The 20,862-nt window shown below is 44.3% G+C and overlaps 1 protein-coding gene across 2 annotated transcripts in view; it reads left to right on the top strand.

The window, feature by feature from the left end:
* CSK (C-terminal Src kinase) overlaps positions 1-16,641 on the top strand; it is a 56,409-nt gene extending 39,768 nt beyond the window's left edge. For both annotated transcript variants that reach the window (XM_058156683.1, XM_058156682.1), the window contains exons 4-13: positions 678-790; positions 1,402-1,621; positions 6,080-6,173; positions 6,723-6,788; positions 6,933-7,032; positions 8,696-8,786; positions 11,372-11,445; positions 12,520-12,715; positions 13,991-14,077; positions 15,295-16,641. In XM_058156683.1, the coding sequence (XP_058012666.1) occupies positions 678-790; positions 1,402-1,621; positions 6,080-6,173; positions 6,723-6,788; positions 6,933-7,032; positions 8,696-8,786; positions 11,372-11,445; positions 12,520-12,715; positions 13,991-14,077; positions 15,295-15,477 (1,224 nt within the window). In that variant the 3' untranslated portion in view covers positions 15,478-16,641. The remainder of the gene's footprint in view (positions 1-677; positions 791-1,401; positions 1,622-6,079; positions 6,174-6,722; positions 6,789-6,932; positions 7,033-8,695; positions 8,787-11,371; positions 11,446-12,519; positions 12,716-13,990; positions 14,078-15,294) is intronic.
* Positions 16,642-20,862: the final 4,221 nt, after the last annotated feature.

The raw sequence follows: 20,862 nt of genomic DNA, 5'->3' as shown, positions 1-20,862 counted from the left end.
AGACCTGTAGGAGTGCAAGGCCAGGTACAAGCGCCTGGAGGCTCAGCGGGCTGAGATGGTCAGCCAGTTCCAGGCCATGATGCAGTCCCACTGGAACAAGGTCCTCCGGCTCTTTGCCATCAGCGGCTCTTCCCTCCAGCCTTTGCCTAAAGCCTTGCACCAGGAGGCTGAAGCAGACCCCAAGTTGGAATTTCTGCCCCCCTCCGACCCCCACAAAAAGACCACGAAGGGGGAGACTCTCTGCAGCAACACAAACATTCATTGCACACATCCAGCCCAGGGGCTGTAGCTTGAGGAATCCCGATTTAGTGCAATATAAAAAATGCAAATAATTTTTCTGCGGACCACCAAAATTTTCTCGCGGACCATCAGTGGTCCACGGACCTCCAGTTGCTGACCGCTGGTCTGGAAGATCCTTGGCTGGAAACATCGTAGAAGTCAAAGCCGAGTTGAAACGTGTCCCTCAGTGGCTTCTCTCTCTCTCTGTCTCTCTGTCTCTCTTTTTCTCTCTTTCTCCAGAGAGAGGAAAGCAATTTAATTAACCATGAACATTATTCAGCCTTCCTTTTAAATGTAAGCTACTGGGTCAAATGTAAGCTACTTGGCTTTCTTGACGACCCACAAACCCCTTTCGGGAGTCTGGGGTTCTTGCTAACCATGGTTTTCCCCTCTTCCAGGACCCCAACTGGTACAAAGCCAAAAACAAAGTCGGCCGCGAGGGGATCATCCCGGCCAACTACGTTCAGAAGCGCGAAGGGGTGAAACCTGGAATCAAGTTGAGCCTCATGCCGTAAGTTTACCTCTCACCCGCTGTTTTATAGCCTCTCTTGGCCAAATCCGAGCGCTCCGCCGGAAATTAGACATCAAAGGTAAATAAATGGTAACCGTGCAAGCCACACAGCGGCCTTTGCTTTTATTTTGACTCATTTTTGGTCATCCCCCCCCTCCCCATATAGATAGAAAACACCGGTCCCGTTTTGCCAGTTTCTGGTGGAACTTATTTATTTTATTTATTTATTTATCACATTTCTATACCGCCCTTCTCCGAAGACTCAGGGCGGTTTACAGCCAAGATAAAATCGCACAGAAAACAAACGTTAAGAACATTATTAAAAATCTAATTCAAAACTGGCCCAATAATTTAAAACTAATAAAATGTAAAATAAACCCTAATAAAACCACCCACGTTAAAAATGCGATTAGGCCAACCCTGCACGATGGAATAAGAGAGTCTTAAGCTCGCGCTTAAAGGTCCGGAGGTCAGGGAGTTGGCCTAGCCCCAGAGGTAGCTCATTCATGAGGAATCATTCCTCATTCCAAGTTTCTAGTCCTCATGGAGGTCAGCGTCGGGACGTTCTGACTGCCCTCTTGGTTTCTTGCCCCTCTCCCCCCCCCCCTCAGCTGGTTCCATGGGAAGATCACGCGAGAACAAGCGGAGCGTTTGCTGTATCCTCCGGAGACGGGCCTCTTCCTCGTGCGCGAGAGTACCAACTACCCGGGCGACTACACCCTCTGTGTCAGCTGCGAAGGGAAGGTGGAGCATTACCGTATCATCTATTCCTCCAGCAAGCTGAGCATCGACGAAGAGGTCTACTTCGAAAACCTCATGCAACTCGTGGAGGTGAGCCAAGGAGAACCCGGGGGTGAGGGACCACCCCCTGGGTCTCTCAGAATAACAGAATTGTGAAGGGACTTCGGAGGTCTTCTAGTCCGACCCCCTGCTCAAGCAGGAAACCCTGTACCGTTTCAGACAAATGTTTGTCCAACATTTTTTTAAAAACTTCCAGTGTTGCCGCATCCACAAGTACTGGAGGCAAGCGGTTCCCCTGGTTAATTGTCCTTAATGGTATAGGGGTTTCCTGCCTAAGCAGGGGGTTGGACTAGAAGACCTCAAAGGTCCCTTCCAACTCTGTTATTCTATTCCTTGCGGTTAGAGAGTTTCTCCAGGTTGCTTCTCTCCTTGATTAGTTCCATATGTTGCTTCTTGTCAACATTTCCGTATGTTGCTTTTTGTCCTGCCTTCGGGTGATTTGGAGAATAGGATAACGAAGTAACAGAATTGGACGGGACCTTGGAGATCGTCTAGTCAAACCCCCTGCTCAAGCAGGAAATTCTATACTGCTTCCAACAAATCGCTTGTCCGATCTCTTCTTAAAAAGCCTCAAGTGATGGAGTACCCACAACTTCTGGTGGCAAGTGGTTCCACTGGTTAATTGTCCTGACCATTAGGAAGTTTCTCCTTAATTTCGGGTTGCTTCTCTCCTTGATTAGCGTCCATCCGTTGGTTCTTGTCCTTCCTTCAGGTGCTTTAGAGAATAGCTTGACTCCCTCTTCTTTGGGGCAGCCCCTGAGATATTGGAACACTGCTATCCTATCACCTCTTGGTTGGAAAAAAGGTTGAGCTAGATAATTATAGTTAGTTAGTTAGCTTAACTAAGTTATAGTTAGATAAGAACTTATAACCTATAACTTTTATAACTATAAGTTATAGTTATATTTAACTATCCTAACTTACTGCACCTGGGTGTGGTTTGCTAATTGCGCAGGGGCAGATAGGACAGCTCTTTAGAGGGTTAACGTCAGTGGTGAAATCCAAATTTTTTTACTACTGGTTCTGTGGGCGTGGCTTGGTGGGCATGGCAGCGGAAGGGTACTGCAAAATCTCCATTCCCACCCCATTCTGGGACCAGCCAGAAGCAGCATTTGCTGATTCTCCGAACTGCTCAAAAATTCTGCTACCGGTTCTCCAGAACCTGCTGGATTTCACCCCTGGTTAATGTCATTGCCCAGAGGATCATTGGTTGCCTTCTCCCCTCTTTGGAAGAACTTTCTTCCAAAGAGAAAACACCAGGGCCTCTGGTGGCTCAACAGACTAATGCAGTCTGTTATTAACAGCAGCTGCCTGCAATTACTGCAGGTTCAAGTCCCACCAGGCCCAAGGTTGACTCAGCCTTCCATCCTTTATAAGGTAGGTAAAATGAGGACCCAGATTGTTGGGGGCAATAAGTTGACTTTGTATATAATATACAAATGGATGAAGACTATTGCTTGACATAGTGTAAGCCGCCCTGAGTCTTCGGAGGAGGGCGGGATATAAATGCAAAAAAAACACCAAAAACCTTTATAGTTCCCGCTTCCTTAAGAAAGCTCAAAACACCTTTAAGGGATCCAGCTCATCCTGGGTCCCCCCCCCCCATTTCTTTTTTGAACTATTACCATCTGGCAGATGGTACCGGGCAATAAGGATAAATAGGCTGAAAAACAGCTGCTATCCCAAGGCAGTAACTATATTGAATTCTATAGTGCAATATGAATGCAATATCGGGTTTTCGATTTCAATTAATATAGAATGTAAAGGATGTGTGTTTGTATTTTTATAGTTATAATGCACGCTGAAGATGGTATTTAATTTCGTCGTACGAGGTGCAATGACAATAACTAACGCTGCTATCCTAATCACCCCTCGGTTGGGGGGGGAAAAAAAGTCGAGCTAGATAATGTGCCAGCTTAAAAACTCACCCACCCACCTGAATTGGCGGCCTGACCCCACCCGGGTATTGCGGTCACGGGCCGAAGGCAGCTCAAGCACGCTCTCCCGTTTCCTGTCTCTTCTCGCATCATTACGAGAGGCAGGCAGGAAGGCGCTTCTGAGCGATACTGAAAGTGCCTCCTTGCAAAACCAGCAGCGGGTGAGCTGCAGCTCAGCTCGGGCAGCGCCTGGCGGAAGCGTCTCCCAGTGGTGACAGACAAACAAGCAATGAATTCCCTTGGGGGGGGATTAATGCTTGTAAAAGGGTGGGCAAGTTAAGTTCCCCATTCCTTCCTGGAGCCGCCAAGCAAGAGTTATTGGAGAACCTGGCTAAGGCGTCCTACTGCCCCCTGGTGGCCTTGCAGGGTCATTGGGACTTATTGGCACGCTGGAAGATGCCTTGAGCCCCAAAAAAGTGGCCGTAGCAAATACACGAATTAGGGCCCTTAGAGGGAGCAGGGATGGCCAAATATATAAGCTTAGTAGAACAAAATTATTTAATTATTTTAGTTCCAGAGTTCGCAGAATGTCTGTTTCTTTACACACTCTCTCTCTCACGCACACACATAAACATTTTGAATACAGTGTATTGTCAGGCTATATCATTTACAAAAGAAAAACAAAGAAATATTAACACATACACTGGTAACAATAGTAATAATGTAACAGAATAGTTTTGGCTAAATTTCTCTTTATATTCACTTATTTCTAATTCTGTTTATTATATTGGCATATTTATAATTATAAACCATCTTTATATCTAATTCATACATAGCAATAATCTTTCTTCCTCTAATTTCTACCTCTTGTCTCTAACCTCTCATAAAATCTGTTCCATATCAAGCAATATTCTGTGTCTTCTTTGTCTTTTATTTTTAAAGTCAGTCTGTCCATCTCTGCACAGTCTTAATATTTTCTGAATTATATCCTCATCTGGTGGAGTGTTCTCATTTTTCCAGGATTTTACTTGCTGCTGTCAGTACATGCAAAACTAAATATATATAGTCCCTTTATCATAACCCTCCGGCATTATACCCAACATAAATATTTCTGGTTTCAGATCTATATGTTGCTTAATCGTCTTTTCCAACCAAGTATGTTTTTTCTTCCAATATTTTCTTGCTTTCATACAAGTCCACCACATGTGATAATAAGTACCTGGGCTCTGATTACATTTCCAGCATTTGGCAGACATATTACTAAACATTTTTGCCGATCTTGCCGGTGGCAAATTCCACCTATAAAACATTTTATAAAGGTTTTCCTTGTATGCGTGTGTCCTTTTTAAAGGAACCATTTGTCTCCCGAAATTGTGGGTGCTCCAACACTGAAAGTTTACACACACACACACACACACACACACACACACACACACCTATACACACATATACATATATATCAGAGGTGGGTTTCAGCAGGTTCTGACCAGTTCTGGAGAACCGATAGCAGAAATTTTGAGTAGTTCGGAAAACCGGTAGTAAATATTCTGACTGGCCCCACCCCCATCTGTTCTCCGCCTCCCAAGTCCCAGCTGATTGGGAGGAAATGGGGGTTTTACAGTCTCCTTCCCCTGCCACGCCCAAGCCATACCCACCAAGCCACGCCCACAGAACCGGTAGTAAAAAAATTTGAAACCCACCACTGATATATATATATATATATAAATGTTATTAATCTTCTATTAATTACATTCCTTAGTACTTAATAAACATTGTGTTCTCTGAGTATTTAATTTGCTTAACAATACAAATGTCATTCTTATTCCCCAGCCCTTTTTTCCAGCCACCGGTAGAATAAGTTCCAGGTTTGATAATATTTTGCGTTTTTTTCTCTGTTTGATTTTCAATGTCAGTCTGTCCATTTCTGCACAGTCTTAATATCTTCTTAATGATATCTGGAAGTTTTGAAGAAGAGATTGGACAACCGTTTATCTGAAATGGTCAAGGGTTTTCCTGCGTGAGCCAGGGGGTTGGACTAGAAGATCTCCAAGGTCCCTTCCAACTCTTGTTATTCTCGAATCCCAAATCAATTAATCAGTGGAACGACTTGCCTCCAGAAGTTGTGGGTGTGCTCCAACACTGGAAGTTTTTAAGAAGAGACTGCACAGCCATTTGTCCGAAATGGTGTAAGGTTTCCTGCCTGAGGCAGGGGGTTGGACTAGAAGACCTCCAAGGTCCCTTCCAACTCTGGTATTCTGTTCTATCCTATTTTATTCCAAAAGGTCACTACGGCAGTGGCATCGATAGCATTTGCGCATCTTCTACCAATTACTTTAATTGGCATATAACAGCTCAGATGGCTGGGGAATTCTGGGAGTTGAAGTCCACCAGGCTTAAAAGTTGCCAAGGTTGGAGACCCCTGGCATATAATATCCACACACATACTATATACTCCAGTCCCTGGGAGTGGGTTGGTTTACGGTACTCAAGATCGAAGAAAAGCCACAGCTACCGTCAAAACCCGCTTGTCCCAAGCAGTTAGTGGGGACACGCATGTTCAGTGACCTGATTCTTCAACCGAGCGATCTATAAACGTTCCCTTCTTCGGCAGCACTACACCTCCGACGCTGACGGGCTCTGCACTCGTCTCATGAAGCCGAAGGTCATGGAGGGCACCGTGGCGGCGCAAGACGAATTCTCACGGAGTAAGTGCCACGCGGACGCTGAGTGGGCTGCTCGGTTGGCATGGCTGCTTTATCCCTCCTCGTTCCTCCTCTTCCTTCTGCTGCGTCCTTTTCTTTTTCTCTTCTCCTCCCTGCTTTCTCCTTCTCATTTTTTTGTAGTTCCTCCTCTTTTTTCTCCTCTTCCTCCTTCTCCTTCTCCACCTCGCCCTTCTGCTTCTCCTTCTCTCTCTCCTTCTCTTTCTCCTCCTTCTCCTTCTCCACCTCGCCCTTCTGCTTCTCCTTCTCTCTCTCCTTTTCTTTCTCCTCCTTCTCCTTCTCCTTCTCTTCTGCCTCCACTTTCTACTTCTCTTCCCCCTCCTCCTCCTTATCCTCCCTCTCCTCTTTCTCCTCCTTCTCCTCTACCTCCACTCTCTGCTTCTCCCCCTTCTCCTCCTCCTCCTCCTCCACCTTCTGCTTCTCCACCTCCCTCTCCTCCACCTCCACCTTTTGCTCTCCTCCTCCTTCTCCTTCCTCTCCTCCTCCTCCTCCTTCTCTTTCTCCTCCACCTTCACCTTCTGCTTCTCCTTCCAGGCGGATGGTCCCTCAACATGAAAGACTTGAAGCTGCTACAGATCATCGGGAAGGGAGAGTTTGGAGGTGAGTCAGACCCAGGAGGTGTCCCCTTGATGTCTCTTGCTGAGGCTTCAGATTGGCAGGACCGCTTCAGTGCTGGATAAGTGGTCTGTTGTGGACCCACCAGATCCCATCCCCTTCCTTCAGACCGTCCGCTCTCTTTTGCAGATGTGATGCTGGGCGATTACCACGGAAACAAGGTTGCTGTGAAATGCATCAAAAATGACGCCACGGCGCAAGCCTTCTTAGCTGAAGCTTCGGTGATGACGTGAGTCCCTGCCTCCTTGACCAGGAAGACTTTATCTCGATCAACATCTGGTGGCAGAGAAAGATGGCAGAGAACGAAGATGTCCCTGAAGTTCAGGCTGGGTTAACCCAGCTTCTCATAAATGCTTCGGCTTAGAAGACAGTGGAGAATATATTTACTTGCTCCTGAATTGTCATTCAGGAGGAGACAAGCTCAAGAGTCCATAGAAGAAACTTTAGGACCACTACCCAAAAAGGCTTGCATCTTCTAGATCCCCATATCAACTAGGGGTCCCCAACCTTTCAGGCCTCAGGGACCACTAAATGCATAATTTTAAATCCCACGGACCACTAAGATGACCTGCCTAATGACAGGCTGGGTGGGGGCGTGGCTAGGTGGTCACGTGACTGGGTGGGCGTGGCCAACTCAATGTCATTCACGTCGAGGGGTACCTCGCTGGCCTCTATTCGCCCCTCCCCTCCTAGCCACTCCTCCCCTCCCCGCCTAGGCTCCTTATTGCCCCAACAGGGCCTCTGGTGGCTCAACAGACTAATGCAGTCTGTTACTAACACAGCTGCTTGCAATTACTGCAAGTTCAAGTCCCACCAGGCCCAAGGTTGACTCAGCCTTCCATCCTTTATAAGGTAGGTAAAATGAGGACCCAGATTGTTGGGGGCAATAAGTTGACTGTATATAATATACAAATGGATGAAGACTATTGCTTAACACATTGTAAGCCGCCTTGAGTCTTCGGAGAAGGGCGGGATATAAATTCACATAATAATAATAATAGTAGTAGTAATAATAATAATAATAATAATAATAATAATAATAATAATAATAATAATAATAATAATAATAATAATAATAGGAAGCAGTTGTTGGAGCTAAGCAGCCACCACGAGAAAGAGTTGGCAAAACAGCTCAGTTCAAATTGGATCTGACCGAGAAGGAGGCTCAGCAGAAGCACCTCACTGAGGACTAGGAGCATAGGCTTTCCAAGCAGAGGGAAGTCCTGCAGGAGTGCAAGGCGAGGTACAGGTTCCTGGAGGCTCAGCAGGCTGAGATGGTCAGTCAGTTCCAGGCCATGAGGCAGTCCCACTGAAACAAGGCTCTCTGGCTCCTTGCCATCAGCGGCTCTTCCCTCCAGCCTTCGCCCAAAGCCCTGCACCAGGAGGCTGAAGCAGACCCCGAGTTAGAATTTCTGCCCCCCTCCGACCCACACAAAAAGACCCCGAAGGGGGAGACTCACTGCAGCAACACAAACATTCATTGCACATATCCGGCCCAGGGACCGTAGTTTGAAGACCCCCTGATTTAGTGCAATATAAAAAATGCAAATAATTTTTCTGCAGACCACCAAAATTTTCTCGCAGACCATCAGTGGTCCACAGACCACCAGTTGGTGACCGCTGAACTAGAACCCATGGGGTTTTGTGACCGGCTTTTACACTCCAAGGGAAGTTAAGAGAAACAACCCTCAAAACATTTGGGACACAAACTCTTCAAGGCATGTCACACAAGGGAGAGGTGGGACTCCATAGGGACGTTGTGCGAAAGTAGGGTCGTCTTTTGACGCCAGTGGTGGGTGTGGTGCCCCTTGCATGAAGACCTTTCCTTGCAGTGGAAGACTTCCTGTTGATCCCTCTTTGATCTTCTCCCCATCTGGTCCATCTCATTGCAGACAGCTCCGGCATAGCAATTTGGTCCAGATGTTGGGGGTGATCGTGGAGGAGAAAGGGGGCCTCTACATTGTCACAGAATTTATGGCCAAGGTAAGAACTTGCTGTCCTTTCCAAGGAAGGTTGGTCTGGAAGTTGGATGTTGATGAAGAACGTAGCAATGGCAAACTTCCTATGAGGAGGAGGAGGCCTCCTTAAGCTTGGCTTCTACTTTCTGATGATCTTTGGTTTGTTCATTGATTATGGATCATCAAGTCTGTGTTGACTCTTAGTCAATAGAAAGATTTTTCTCCAGGACATTTTGACCTAATCTGGTCCTTCAGATAGAATAGAATTAGATTAGATTAGATTAGATTAGATTAGATTAGAATAGAATAGAATAGAATAGAATAGAATAGAATAGAATAGAATAGAATAGAATAGAATAGAATAGAATAGAATTTTTATTGGCCAAGTGTGATTGGACACACAAGGAATTTGTCTTGGTGTATATCCTCTCAGTGTACATAAAAGATACGTTCATCAAGAATCATAAGGTACAACACTTAATGATAGGAATAGAATAGAATAGAATAGAATAGAATAGAATAGAATAGAATAGAATAGAATAGAATAGAATAGAATAGAATAGAATAGAATAGAATTTTATTGGCCAAGTGTGATTGGACACACAAGGAATTTGTCTTGGTGCATATGCTCTCGGAGTACATAAAAGAAAAGATACCTTCATCAAGGTACAACATTTACAACACAAATGATGGTCATAGAGTACAGTTTAACACTTAATGATACAACACTTAATGATAAGCATAGGGTACAAATAAGCAATTGGGAATAATCAGTATCAATATAAATCATAAGGATTACCAGCAACAAAGTTACAGTCATACAGTCATAAGTGGAAGGAGATGGGTGATGAAAATGATGAGAAGATTAATAGTAGTGCAGATTTAGTAAATAGTTTGACAGTGTTGAGGGAATTATTAGTTTAGCAGAGTGATGGCCTTCGGGAAAAAACTGTTCTTGTGTCTAGTTGTTCTGGTGTGCAGTGCTCTATAGCGTCGTTTTGACGGTAGGAGTTGAAAGAGTTTATGTCCAGGATGCGAGGGATCTGTAAATATTTTCACGGCCCTCTTCTTGATTCGTGCAGTATAGAGGTCTTCAATGGAAGGCAGGTTGGTAGCAATTATTTTTTCTGCAGTTCTAATGATCCTCTGAAGTCTGTGTCTGTCTTGTTGGGTTGCAGAACCAAACCAGACAGTTATAGAGGTGCAAATGACAAGTGTGTTGACTCTTAGTCAATAGAAAGATTTTTACTAGGACATTTTGACCTAATCTGGTACTTCAGATCGTCTAATAGTGCCCTCATCACTGTTCATCTTGCGATTGGTCAACCTTTTTTCTTTCCTTCCATTGTTTCCAACATCTTGACTTTTCAAATCTCTGTGTTGATTAACCTTCAGTCTTTAAGGTCTTTGGAATCAAATTCTGTTGACCTCAGAAATGGAGAAGAAAAGGTTGATAACTTCTTTGTTCTTCTACTACACTTGTCTGTTTCCCAGAATTGGAGCAGAAGTTGGAGTTACTTGCAACTTCCTTTTCCCACATACCCTGTTGCAACCAGCATTATTTCACTAGAATTCTTTTATTTCTGATAACACTTCCAAGCAACCCTTAGGGTTAACAATGTCCCTTCCTTCCTTCCTTCCTTCCTTCCTTCCTTCCTTCCTTCCTTCCTTCCTTCCTTCCTTCCTTCCTTCCTTCCTTCCTTCCTCCCTCCATTTTCCTTTCTTCCCTCCCTCCTTCCCTTCTCCATTCATCTTGTTAAGCCTCCCCCATGAGTTAATTTCCAGAGTGAAGTGCTATTTACTGCTGATGTAACCTGCAGTTTTGAAAATGTATTGGGCTTTTTTCTTTGCTTTCCTACATGGGTATGAATTTTTGTCTCTCTCTCTCTCTCTCTCTTTCTCTCTCTGTCTCTCTGTGTCTCTCTTTCTCTCTCTCTCTGTATATGCCTGCCTGCTTCCTACACAAAGAGAAGAGTGCCACTAATTGCACTCTTGCCCTGTTTAGCCACTCCTTTTTATCAATATTGCCGATATAATAGGGGGTATAGCAGGGGTCTCCAACCTTGGCAACTTGAAGACTTGTTGGAATTCTGGGAGTTGAAGTCCACAGGTCTTCAAGTTGCCAAGGTTGGAGACCCCTGGGGTACAGTCTTGAGACAAGTTTCATTTCAGAATTTAATGGGTTTTGAAGGTGTTCTTGATCTGCCTTAAATAATTTTGGAGGACATCTTCAGGCAGAGCTCAGGGAATTTATTTTTTTTATTACATTTCTACACCTCTGATTCCCCACCCCCAGCTCCCAGGTGACTCTGGCCAATTGGCAACAACAGAATAAAACACTCCGAACGCTCGACTAAAAGCACCTTTTTAAAACCGAAGGAAGACATTCACCTTTCCAGGTTCAAAGAGAAAAATCAAAATTTAAAAAATTCAGAAGACTTTAAAAAAAAGAAAGAAACTAACACGTTGTCTCCCACATTGTTAAGAACAGGGGTGGGGGGGAAAAAATTCCCGTATCCCTTTCTTGAAGACGAAATTCCTTTGAGTTTCAGACTGGATCTCCTATCACTTCTTGCTAATCTTAATCCTTCCTCTCCAATCTTCTGGCAGGGAAGTTTAGTGGATTATCTTCGGTCCCGTGGAAGGTCCGTGCTGGGAGGCGAGTGCTTGTTGAAGTTTTCCTTGTAAGTATATTGCCTTTTTGTGAAGAAAATGCTTGGTGTGTATGTGTGTGTGTGTAAGTTATTACCTTTCTGTGAAGAAAATGCTTCTGTGTGTGTGTGTGTGTGTAAGTATATTGCCTTTTTGTGAAGAAAATGCTTGTGTGTGTAAGTATATTGACTTTTTGTGAAGAAAATGTGTGTATGTGTAAATATATTGCCTTTTTGTGAAGAAAATGTGTGTATGTGTAAATATATTGCCTTTTTGTGAAGAAAATGTGTGTATGTGTAAATATATTGCCTTTTTGTGAAGAAAATACTTGGTGTGTATGTGTGTGTGTGTAAGTTATTACCTTTCTGTGAAGAAAATGCTTCTGTGTGTGTGTGTTTGTGTAAGTATATTGCCTTTTTGTGAAGAAAATGTGTGTGTGTGTAAGTATATTGCCTTTTTGTGAAGAAAATGTGTGTGTGTGTAAGTATATTGCCTTTTTGTGAAGAAAATGTGTGTATGTGTAAAGATATTGCCTTTTTGTGAAGAAAATGCTTGTGTGTGTGTGTGTTTGTGTGTGTAAGTATATTGCCTTTTTGTGAAGAAAATGCTTCTGTGTGTGTGTATATGTGTAAGTATATTGCCTTTTTGTGAAGAAAATGTGTGTGTGTGTAAGTATATTGCCTTTTTGTGAAGAAAATGTGTGTATGTGTAAATATATTGCCTTTTTGTGAAGAAAATACTTGGTGTGTATGTGTGTGTGTGTAAGTTATTACCTTTCTGTGAAGAAAATGCTTCTGTGTGTGTGTGTGTGTGTGTGTGTGTGTGTGTGTGTGTGTGTGTGTGTAAGTATATTGCCTTTTTGTGAAGAAAATGTGTGTATGTGTAAATATATTGCCTTTTTGTGAAGAAAATGCTTCTGTGTGTGTGTGTAAGTATATTGCCTTTTTGTGAAGAAAATGCTTGTGTGTGTGTGTTTCTAGAAAAAAAAGGCTTGTTGAAGTTTCACGGTTGAGAGGTGGGGGGGGGTTTCTCAGTGGTCCTGTGGCCTGGTGGTGTGCCCCACCCCTTTTCTTGACCCTCACCCCTCGCTTGCTCTTTGCCCGCAGAGATGTCTGCGAAGCCATGGCTTACTTGGAGGCCAACAACTTCGTTCACCGGGACTTGGCAGCGAGGAACGTCTTGGTCTCGGAGGACAATATTGCTAAAGTCAGCGACTTCGGGCTGACCAAAGAAGCTTCCTCCACCCAGGACACCGGCAAGCTCCCGGTGAAATGGACAGCACCAGAAGCACTTAGAGAAAAGGTGAATGGGGGACTTGGAGTGGTTGAGGACTCACCCATGGCTCAGCCGGTAGGACTTGATAAGGTCCACAAGGACACGGGTGTTGTGGCCTGCCAGCGGCCAGCAGAGCTGGCAGCAAATTCGGACGGTGAGGAGGTTGGGGAGGAACGTGGGCCAGTCCTGGAGTCTGGGGAAGGCTCTGATGAGGGCTCTGCGCCGGAGGCAGAGAGGAGGCCAGGGCCGTCTGACAGTTATCAGCTGCCTTCACAAAGTCAGACATCAGTGAGGCAGAAGAACAGCTGGAGCCTGTTCCCAATGTCTGCATGTGCAGAGCTGCCAGGAGAAAGGGAACAGCTGAAGAACAAGGGTCGACTTGGGAGTAAGGCCACAGGTGGACGATGAATGGCCCCTCCCAGAGGGAATAAAAGAGGAGTGAAAGGGGAGTGGAGTTTGCAGGAGACAATTAGTTCGCTCCGCTGGCGGGCCACAACACCAGCAAACATCAAGACCAAGCAAAGATGATCAGGGATCTGGGGTTTAACTCGTACCACGTACTGCTAAGGGAACTAGGGATATTTAGCCTAATGAAGAGAAGGATTAGGGGGAGAAAGGATAGCTGTCTTCGAGGATTTGAGGGGCTGTCACAGGGAAGACTGAATTGACCTATTCTCCAAAGCACCTGAGGATTAAGACAAGAAGCGAGGGGTGGAAGTCCTCAAGAAGGATGCAGCCAACCTGGAACTCAGGAGGAATTTCCTAACAGTGAGAACAATTAATAGTTTGCTTCCTGAAGTTGTGGGTCTTCCATCACTGAAGGTTTTCAAGAAGAGATTGGGCAACCATTTGTCCAGGGTGGTATACGAACTTCTGCCTTGGGCAGAGGGTTGGATTAGAACAGGGGTCTCCAACCTTGGTCCCTTTAAGACTTGTGGACTTCAACTCCCAGAGTTCCTCAGCCAGCTTTTGGGGTCTCCAACCTTGGTCCCTTTAAGACTTGTGGACTTCAACTCCCAGAGTCCCTCAGCCAGCAAAAGCTGGCTGAGGAACTCTGGGAGTTGAAGTCCACAAGTCTTAAAGGGACCAAGGTTGGAGACCCCTGGACTAGGAGACCCCTGGACTAGAAGACCCCCAAAGTCCCTTCCGGTCCTAGGATTTTATGATTTGGTAGTCGGTTCTCTGCAAAGGAGTCTAAAGGCCGAACGGTGCCTCTTTCTCTGTTGGTAGAACATCTGGCCAGCTTGATCCAGGTCTTTTTAACAATCTCTCTGTGTCTGCGTCTTCTTCTAACCTTGGCAGAAATTTTCAACCAAATCAGACGTATGGAGCTTCGGAATTCTTCTCTGGGAAATCTATTCCTTTGGGCGAGTGCCTTATCCGAGAATTGTAAGTGGAGTTTCAAGCCCACCCCCCCCTCCAAAGTTTTTGACCCCTAAACAGTGGTCAAATGTAAAATTTGTTACTGCCGGTTCTGTGGGCGTGGCTTGGTGGTGTGGTGGGATAATGTGACTGGGTGGGCGTGGCCAACTTTTTTTTTTATAAGCATTTTTTTCTACAACCTCTTTGGCCGAAGAGATTGTAAAAAAAAAGTGCTTTTAAAAGGCTCCTCTGACGATCCCATCTGAGTTGTCTGATCGTCAGAGGCTTTTCGTTTCTTTTAAAAGCATTTTTTTTTTGCCTTTAAAAGAAAAAAAAAGCCTCTGACGATTAGGCAACTCAGCTGGGATCGTCAGAGCAGCCTTTTAAAAGCATTTTTTCTACAAATTCTTCGGCTAGAAAAAAATGTAGAAAATGTAGAAAAAAAATGTAGAAAAAATGCTTTTAAAAGCCTCTGACAATCCCAGCTGAGCCGCACGATCGTCAAAGGCTTTTTTTTTTTTTTTTTTACTTTTAAAAGCAGTTTTTCGGCCAAAGAAAAAAATGCTTTTAAAAGTTTTTTTTAAAAAAACCAAACCTCTAATATTCATGCAGCTCAGCTGGGCATGGGAGGAGGAGGGATTTTTTTTTACCAGTTCTCCGAACCACCCGCCACCATCGCTACTGGATCAAGCAATCCGGTCCAAACCGGAAGCATTTCACCCCTGCCCCTAAACCCTCAGCTTAATCCGGTAGTTCCGTTACAAAAGCTGCCAGTCTCGGGAGATTCCTGTATTATCGTCGGTAAACAATGAAGTAGTCAGCGTTGAACTGACTACATAATAATAATAATAATAATAATAATAATAATAATAATAATAATAATAATAATAATAATAATAATAATAATAATAATAATAATAATAATAATAATAATATTTTTATTTATAGACCGCCCTTCTCCCAAAGGACTCAGGGCCACAAATAAAATACAGAAAGAAAACAACAATACAAAACTAAAAACAACCCTTAAAAAAACCTATTTAATTTGGCTACTTATAGATAAAAATATTCCCTCTAAAATTTACTAAATCAATTTAATAATATAAAATTTAAGCGAGTCCAGCAAGACGAAATAAGTAGGTTTTAAGTTCGCGGCGGAAGGTCCTAAGGTCAGGTCACATCTGTGTCTCTACGCTGTCCTTCAATGCATTGCTTTCTCTCCCTCCGCCTTTTCTCCCCCACAGCCTCTGAAGGATGTGGTCCCTCGTGTGGAAAAGGGGTACAAGATGGACGCTCCCGACGGTTGCCCCCAGATTGTCTACGAGGTGATGAAAAAATGCTGGACTTTGGATGCCACCCACCGGCCGTCCTTCCACCAATTACGGGAACAGCTAGAGCATATCAAAGCCAGCGAGCTCTACCTGTGAAGCCGACCGGAGGGCGGGGCTTCTTTCGGACACGCCCCCCTCCCCGCCCTCTCCCCTGTGCACAGACCTCAGGGGCGAGGCCGGGCGAAGAAACCCCCCTCTCTCCCCCTCCCCTCCCACCCCCTCAAGCCAAGCAGGTAGTTGGTTTTTCCAGGAATCCAAATTTCTCCACTGTCTTTAGAGAAACGTACGGACCTTGGACCGCTCCCCAAGGGGTCCGATGGGTAGGTGGGGAGCCCGGCTCTCTTCTCCCAAGGAAATCTCTCTTTCGCTCTGTCTCTCAGCTGAACTACCTGAAGATGGACACGTGGGGACGACCAACGTGGAGGTTCTCTCCTCCTTCCTGTCCTTGGAAAACAAAACCTTGTTTCACCGCAAGGGTCAAATCGTATCCTATTTTAGTTGCATGTTTTCTCCGACGTTGTCGAATCCCTCTTTCTTCTCGTGGAGTCTCCCTCACCCCCCACTCCACTCTCCCCTTTCCTTTAATTCATCCCCCACCTCCCTCCCCACCTTTTTCCAGCCTCCCTCCGGAACCAAACATTGTACACGTTCTTGTTTCGTAGGGAAAACGTAAGAAGGGCGGACCATGCCAAAAAATAAAATAAAAGAAATGAAAACGGGGAGTGGGGGGAAATAGTGGTAGGACAGCTATTAAAGGCGCCGATTTTCTTGGGGAAAGAGAGTCGCTTTCTTGATAACTTGATAAAAGAGATCCCTGACCGCTGGAATTCATGATCCAGTATCCTCTTCCTTCGGAAGACACCTTTAAAAAAAGGGCGAAAAAAAAGAAAGATAATTGGTTTTTGTTTCTTTTTCTTTCTTTTTTTAAATTGTCAGGGTTTTGTTTGGTTTTGTTTTTTTTAAGAAAAGGAAAGTTATGGTTTCAAACTGCACCAGAAATCTGCTTGTTTTGGTTGGGTTTTTAAACTCGAGTTACGAATCTTATTTTTTAATGTCATGAATAAAAACGGGGTTGGTTGGTTTGGTATTTTTTTTTAAAAAAAAGAAGAAGAAGAAGAAATTTCTGCGTCCACAGGGAAAAACCCTGCCTTACCTGAATCAGGTCTCGACCAAACCAAGGCAGTGTTTCTTCTCAAAAACAAAAACGCAGAGCCACCCAGGAAAGGGGGTTTGGGTGGGGTTTGGGGTGTTGTTGTTTTTTTTTTTTTAAATATTTGTTTAGTTCTTGCTTCAAACAGTGTTTGCATGCTGCCTCCAGAATCCCTTCCCAGTTGTGTCTTTTATGCTCATATTATGCTGCCAACTGTGAGATTAAGCTGCATTAAAAGAAAAAGAAAAAAACCACATCTCCATATGAAGATGTAACTTCGTCATCTCGTCTCTATAAACTTTTTTTGGGGGGGGGGTTGTAAAAAAAAAAAAGTAGGGAGGCTTTTGTAGGTAGTCCTTGAACGTATAACAGTTCACTTAGCGACTGCTCAAAGTTACAACGGACCTGGAAAAAGGGACTTGAACGACCGTTTTTCCACACTTAAAAACCATGGTAGCACTTTCGTGGTCTCGTGATCAACATGTAGGCGCTTGGCAATGGTATGTATTTATGACGGTCGCAGCGTCATGAAGTTGGTGGGAAAGTCGGATTCACTGAACGACTGGGTGACTTAATTTTATCAACTGTAGTGATTCGCTTAACAACTGAGGCAAGGAAGGTCGTAAAAGGAAAACTTCGCCGAACAAATGTCTCGCTTAACAACAGAAATTGGCTCCATTGTGGTCGTAAATCGAGGACTACCTGCATTCAATGATGTATTTAGGTTAGTCGTTATTCTTTTTACCAACCTCGGAAGGATGGAAGGCCGAGTCGACCTTGAACTGGTCAGGATCGAACTGCTGGCAGTGGGCAGAGTTAGCCTACAATGCTGCATTGTAATCATTGGGAAGGAAGGAAGGAAATCTCTCTAAGCCGTTTACAGAGTCAGCATCTTGCCCCCAAAAATCTGGGTCCTCATTTTACCGACCTCGGAAGGATGGAAGGCTGAGTCAACTTTGAGCGGATCAGGATCGAACTGCTGACAGTGGGCAGAGTTAGCCTATAATGTTGCATTGTAACCACTGGGAAGGAAGGAAAGAAATCTCTAAGCTGTGTACAAAGTCAGCCTCTTACCCCCAACAATCTGGGTCCTCATTTTACCGACCTCGGAAGAATGGAAGGCTGAGTCAAATTTGAGCTGGTCAGGATTGAACTTCCTGTCTGTGGGCAGAGTAAGCCTGCAATACTTCCTTCAAACCACTTTGCCACCAGGGCTTGATTCCTTCCTTTTCCATCCTTCCCAATAGCACTTAAGACTTATATTCTGCTGCATGGTGCTTTCCAGCCCTCTGCAAGCGGTTTACAAGAGTCAGCATATTTTCCCCAACAAACTGGGTCCTCCTTTGACCCACCTCGGAAGGATGGAAGTCTTAGTCAACCTTGAGCCAGCCAGGATCAAACTTCTGGCAGTGAGCAGAGTTTGCCTGCAAAGTGTTGCTTTCTAACCACTGTGCTGGGAAGATGGGAGGTAAGTTAACAGGGAAGGAAATACTTGGTTATATCTAACATTCAAGGATGAAGAAAAACAGTTGCTCTTTCTCTCGCTAAGAAAACACCGTGAACCTAAACCCCAAGCTGCCTTCCTCCTAGTACTTAGGCCTGTAAGAGAGTTGTGTGAACGAACCATGGGGGAGTCGGTCAATAGTGGCTAAAAATCGGGAATCTGGTTGCTTCTCCTCCGACTTAACACTTTTGTAAAAAGGCACCAGCTTCCAAGAGCATCAGTTGGAGAAGCATGGAGAAGCTTTATCTAATTCATCTGGTGTAACTTCCCAAAGCTTTTAAATAAGATCTGTTACCCTGTTTCCCCTAAAATAAGACATCCCCTGACAATAAGCCCAATCGGGCTTTTGAGCACATGGCAATAAGGCCAAGCGCTTATTTCAGGGTTCAAAAAACAAGGCAGGGTCTTATTTTCAGGGAAACACGGTAGTTGAAAAAGGGGAAGCCAATCTTCTGATATAACTGAGCCGTGGATGGCTTAGGCTGTAAAATAGCCTGTTATTAAACAGCTGTTTGCAATTACTGCAGGCTCGAGTCCCACCAGGCCCAAGGTTGACTCGGCCTTCCATCCTTTATAAGGTAGGTAAAATGAGGACCCAGATTGTTGGGGGGGCAATAAGTTGACTTTATATATAAATATACAAATAGGATGAGACTATTGCCTTACACAATGTAAGCCACCCTGAGTCTTCGGAGAAGGGCGGGATATAAATGTAAATAAATTTTAAAAAAAGTTCACTACCTTGTAATTCATCTTAATGCCACTAGATGGCTCTCTGCCCCCAGATTACTACTAGACCCGATGTTTTTATTCAGGGCCCTTGGGGGGTTTTTTGGGGTTTTTTTTTTTTTACAAGCAATTTTTATTAGTCGGGGCTTCCCAGTGAGTGGGATTACAACTCGCATAAACCCCAGCCAACCTGCTGGAAATGATTTCTGGTTCTATGTGGCCAACACATCCAGAGAACGGCTAGTAAAAGAAAGGCTGTGAGATATGGTTAGACCAATTGTTCGATTTGGTATAAAAATTTGGGAAAGATTCTGTAAAAGTAAACAGATTGCAAACCAGGAGTGAAATGTTCCCAGTTCAGACCGGATCTCCTAATCCGGTAGCGATGGCGGCGGGTGGTTCGGAGAACTGGTAGCAAAAATCCCTGCCCCCCCACCCAATGTCCAACTGAGCCATGTGATCATCAGAGGTTGTTTTTTTTTTTTACTTTTAAAAGCAGTTTTCCTTCGGCGGAAAAAATGCTTTTAAAAGTAAAAAAAAAAATGATCACCCGTCTCAGCTGGGATCATCAGAGGCTTTTAAAAGCATTTTTTTACAACCTCTTTGGCCGAAGAGGTTGTAAAAAATGCTTTTAAAAGGCTCTGATGATCCCAGCTGAGTTGCCTGATTGGTTGAGGTTTTTTTTTCTTTTAAAGGCAAAAAAAAAAAAACTTTTAAAATAAAACAAAAGCCTCTGATGATCAGGCAACTCAGCTGGGATCGTCAGAGCCTTGTTTTAACCCTTTAAAATCATTTTTTAACAACCTCTTCGGCCAAAGAGGTTGTTTAAAAAATGCTTTAAAAAAAAGGCTCTTGACGATCACACGGCTCAGCTGGGCATGGGCAGGGAGGGAAGGGATTTTTGCTACCGGTTCTCCAAACCACCTGCCACCATTGCTACCGGATCGGCCGATCCGGTCTGAACCGGCAACATTTCACCCCGGGTTAGGGTCTCTGTGAGGAGGGTCAAAAAATCAAGATGGCCGTTGCAGTTATACAAAGAAAATCCAATCCTGTCGACTCTTCAAGGTAGACCAAACTAGGAAACTAAAATTAAAACGCTATTACTCTTTTTATTATCAAATTAGAGTAACAAAATCTTGCAAGACTGAATATACCCCCCCCACTTTATCGTCAAGGAAACTAGGGAGGGTTCCTTGAGATGCTTTCTCAAATTACATTTCTGGCACCAGACTCAAATTTCTTTTCTCTTAACTTGTCCTAGCTGTGTCTCTTCCTCCTGTTCTTTTAAGGTTATTCTCAAAGCCTTATGACACATTAATCTCAACCAATAAATGCTCTGTCTTACTCATTGGCAAAAGGAATCGGAACACAAAATACAAGCTGAGTAGACATGACCTTGTAGATGACCCTCACTCTGTCAAGGACCTTGGAGTACTCATATCACATGATCTAAGTGCCAAAGCCCACTGTAACAACATCGCCAAAAAGGCATTAAGGGTTGTAAACCTAATCTTGCATAGCTTCTTCTCCGGTAACATTACACTACTAACCAGAGCATACAAAACATTTGCTAGACAATTCTCGAATACAGCTCATCTGTCTGGAACCCGCACTGCATATCGGACATTAATACAATTGAATGCGTCCAGAAATATTTCACAAGAAGCGTCCTCCACTCCTTCACTCGCAACAAAATACCTTCTGCCACCAGACTAAAAATTCTGGGCTTAGAAAATTTAGAACTACGCCGCCTTCGGTATGACCTAAGCGTAGCTCATAAAATAATCTGCTACAATGTCCTACCTGTCAACGACTACTTCAGCTTCAACCACAACAATACACGAGCACACAATAGATACAAACCCAAGGTAAACCGCACCAAACTCGATTGCAGAAAATACGACTTCAGCAACAGAGTGGTCAATGCCTGGAATGCACTACCTGACTCTGTCTCTTCCCCAAATCCCCTGTTCTGTCTCCTTCCCCACTTCAGACCCATGAGCTGGCCTTCAGCCAGTGGATTCACAACTCTTTATCAGTCCTGGCAGAAAAATCGCAGCTGCCTGCCAAAGTTCAAACAAATGACTCACGTAGC

The sequence above is a fragment of the Ahaetulla prasina genome, chromosome 13 (genome assembly GCF_028640845.1).
Source record: "Ahaetulla prasina isolate Xishuangbanna chromosome 13, ASM2864084v1, whole genome shotgun sequence".
NCBI lineage: Eukaryota > Metazoa > Chordata > Lepidosauria > Squamata > Colubridae > Ahaetulla > Ahaetulla prasina.
This window is presented reverse-complemented; position numbering and strand designations above follow the sequence as displayed.